At 51.1% G+C, this 2,552-nt stretch overlaps 1 protein-coding gene across 1 annotated transcript in view; it reads left to right on the forward strand.

The window, feature by feature from the left end:
• The window catches only part of IGHMBP2 (immunoglobulin mu binding protein 2), a 168,731-nt gene that overhangs the window by 17,888 nt on the left and 148,291 nt on the right, over nt 1–2,552 (forward strand). The window contains exon 3 of the mRNA XM_019519850.1: nt 1,346–1,538. Coding sequence (XP_019375395.1) covers nt 1,346–1,538 — 193 coding nt within the window. The remainder of the gene's footprint in view (nt 1–1,345; nt 1,539–2,552) is intronic.

Genomic DNA, 2,552 nt, shown 5'->3' on the forward strand with positions numbered 1-2,552 from the left:
ACAATTAATTAAAGTGCTGCCCCCACCCCCATCTCCAGAGCACATGTAAAAGTGCCAAGGGCCAGCTTCCTGAGCCTGTCCAGCAGGGCTGAGGAGGAAGGTGTGAGCCTACCTGGCTGCCCAGGGCTGGGTGGTCTCTGGGGCAGGCTCCCTGCTCTCCTACCTCTACCCAGGGCAGGGCCACGGGACTATTCCAGGCCTGGAGAAACCAGGCCACTCCTCCCCCACGGCCAGGCCCCAGGTCCCAGGAGCTGGACTCCAGCAGGGGGAAAGGCCCCTTCCCCACGTGATGCTGCTGCTGCAAGGGTCAGGGCGAGCTCCCAAGCCCTGTGGGGGAGGCTGAATGGACCCGGCCCCAGGGAGGGCAGGACCCAGCTGGGGTAAGGGTAGGATGACACATCCCCACCTCTCCTCCCTGCCCACACCCCCTTCCCCCCAGTATAGCTGGAGCAGAGCTGAGCAGGGTGAGGGTGGATGCGGGCTGCCCGCTGTGGCCTCAGGGCTCTCCAACCTGCTGGGTTTCCCAGAGAGCCCTGTGCTGGCTGCTCAACCCCTGCCTTCCCAGCAGTGGGGGGCACAACTCACCACCCCCACTGCTGCTGGGGGAAAGACAGCAGAGTGGAGAGCCTCGAGCCCACAGCAAACAGCCCACATTCGCCCCGCACACAGATCTGGGGCAGCACATGCCCCCCATATGCCTCCCCTAGCGGGTGTATGCAGCAGTGGGGAGTGCCTACCCCCCCCGGACATGCCTTCCGTGACTCCATCCCACATCTTGTCACAGGTCCCATGCACCACCCTGGCTGGGCAGTGCCCAGTGCCTCACTCCCTCACTGTCTGGCTGTATTCTTGGCCACGTGCATGTGTGCAGCCACTTGCATGCATGTGGGCCCCCTGTGTCCTGCTCCTGGCAGCCCCAAACAGGACACCTTGCAGGCTAGAATGCTGCCTGCCTGGAAGGGAAAGCCTGCCATTTCTTGAGGGAACCCAGTCATCCAGGGGCCCTGGCCCCATGGGGGAGAGGGAACCCAGGTGTCCAGGGCCCTGGCCAGAAAGCATAATTATTGGTAAACATTATTGGCTACAACGGTCAAAAGAAGCCAATAACCAATGTCATTTCCCTTTTATCGGTGCTGATCTGATAGGTTGCACCTCTAATTATAAATGTCCTCTGCAGATATGAATTAACACGGGTCTGCTGACTTCAGTGGAATATGTCACTTTACGCTTGCTGAGGGAATGGTCTGTGGATGGCTCAGAAGGGCTCCTTTCTGGGCTCTGTCTTTGTTGGCTTTTCCCTAGTCAAATGCTGAGTTTTGTTTTCTCCTCTGTTTCATTCTTCCAGGTGACATTGTGGGTCTTTATGAGTCCACTGATCAGGGTGATCCGCTCTCAACTGGAATTGTGACCCACGTAACCCCCAAGTTGGTTACCATTGCCTTTGAGGAATCTCGGGATGGCCTGTTAAGCTTGGACCGGGAGAGTTCTTATCGCCTGCTGAAATTGGCCAATGATATCACCTACAAGAGGCTGAAAAAGTAAGGGCTTCAACACGTAGCCTACAGTTACCCATAACAACTCTAATGGCTCCCCACTTAGTTCAGGATCAAGTTTAAAACTGTTCTGTTTTTAGGAAACCCTTCAGGAACCTGCCACATTTTTACCCAACAGATCTTTTCTTTTCCTACCACACTCCTCTTAGTCCTTTTATAAAATCTTGCTTCTGTAGATCAGACTAGTCTTTTCTATAGGTCCTGCTACTAGGAACTGCCTCCCAGCATGTCTCCAACTCATTGTCTCTTCACTGTGGCTTGAGAGCTCCTCTGAGAACCCACTGTTCCCTCCTCCTGCTGTATCTTTTAATTTTTTCCATTTCATTGTCATTTAACTTTGTGGTTATATTATTTTCCTCTTTAAAGTGTTATCTAACATGGTATCTGTGGATAACATCACACGAAATAAGTGGGTTGTATCTTGTGAGGTATCTTTTTAGGGAGCCCAAGTGCTTTGACACCTACTTGCAGCACAATCATGTTTGTAGAACAGTGATTCTCAACCAGTGTACAGCAGGGAGCTGTGTAATATTGGTGGTGTTAGGTATGGAAGCACCTACTTGTGATTCATGAGATTAACCCAGAGACTTCAGATAGGAATTCACAATATCAGAAATCTGTTGTGGTCTTTCTGAGTTTTTTGCAACAGCAGAATTGCTCTACTATTTTTTAGTTGTGCTAGGGTGATATCTTAGCCATGATGGTCCAGAAAATAGGTAAGACACAAAGATTTTCTGTGGGTGGTATATTTTATTGGACCAACTGTATTGTTGGGGTAGACTTAGATAATCTTTCAAATACAACGCATTCAGGTCTGAGGGAAAAGCAGGCACAGAGAAAGACTGATAGCAGTTTGCACAACTGTGAACTTGGGGAATGTAAAAATTCCCAGAGGCAGGCCTACAAGCAAGTCGGAGGAGGAAGGATAATGTAATTGGTGGAAGATCAAGACCTTTAAAAAGGGAAGGAGGTTGTTAACACCTGTAGTGTAGAGAAAAA

The sequence above is a fragment of the Gavialis gangeticus genome, unplaced genomic scaffold, assembly GCF_001723915.1.
Source record: "Gavialis gangeticus isolate Ggan-Ray unplaced genomic scaffold, GavGan_comp1, whole genome shotgun sequence".
Taxonomy (NCBI): Eukaryota; Metazoa; Chordata; order Crocodylia; family Gavialidae; genus Gavialis; species Gavialis gangeticus.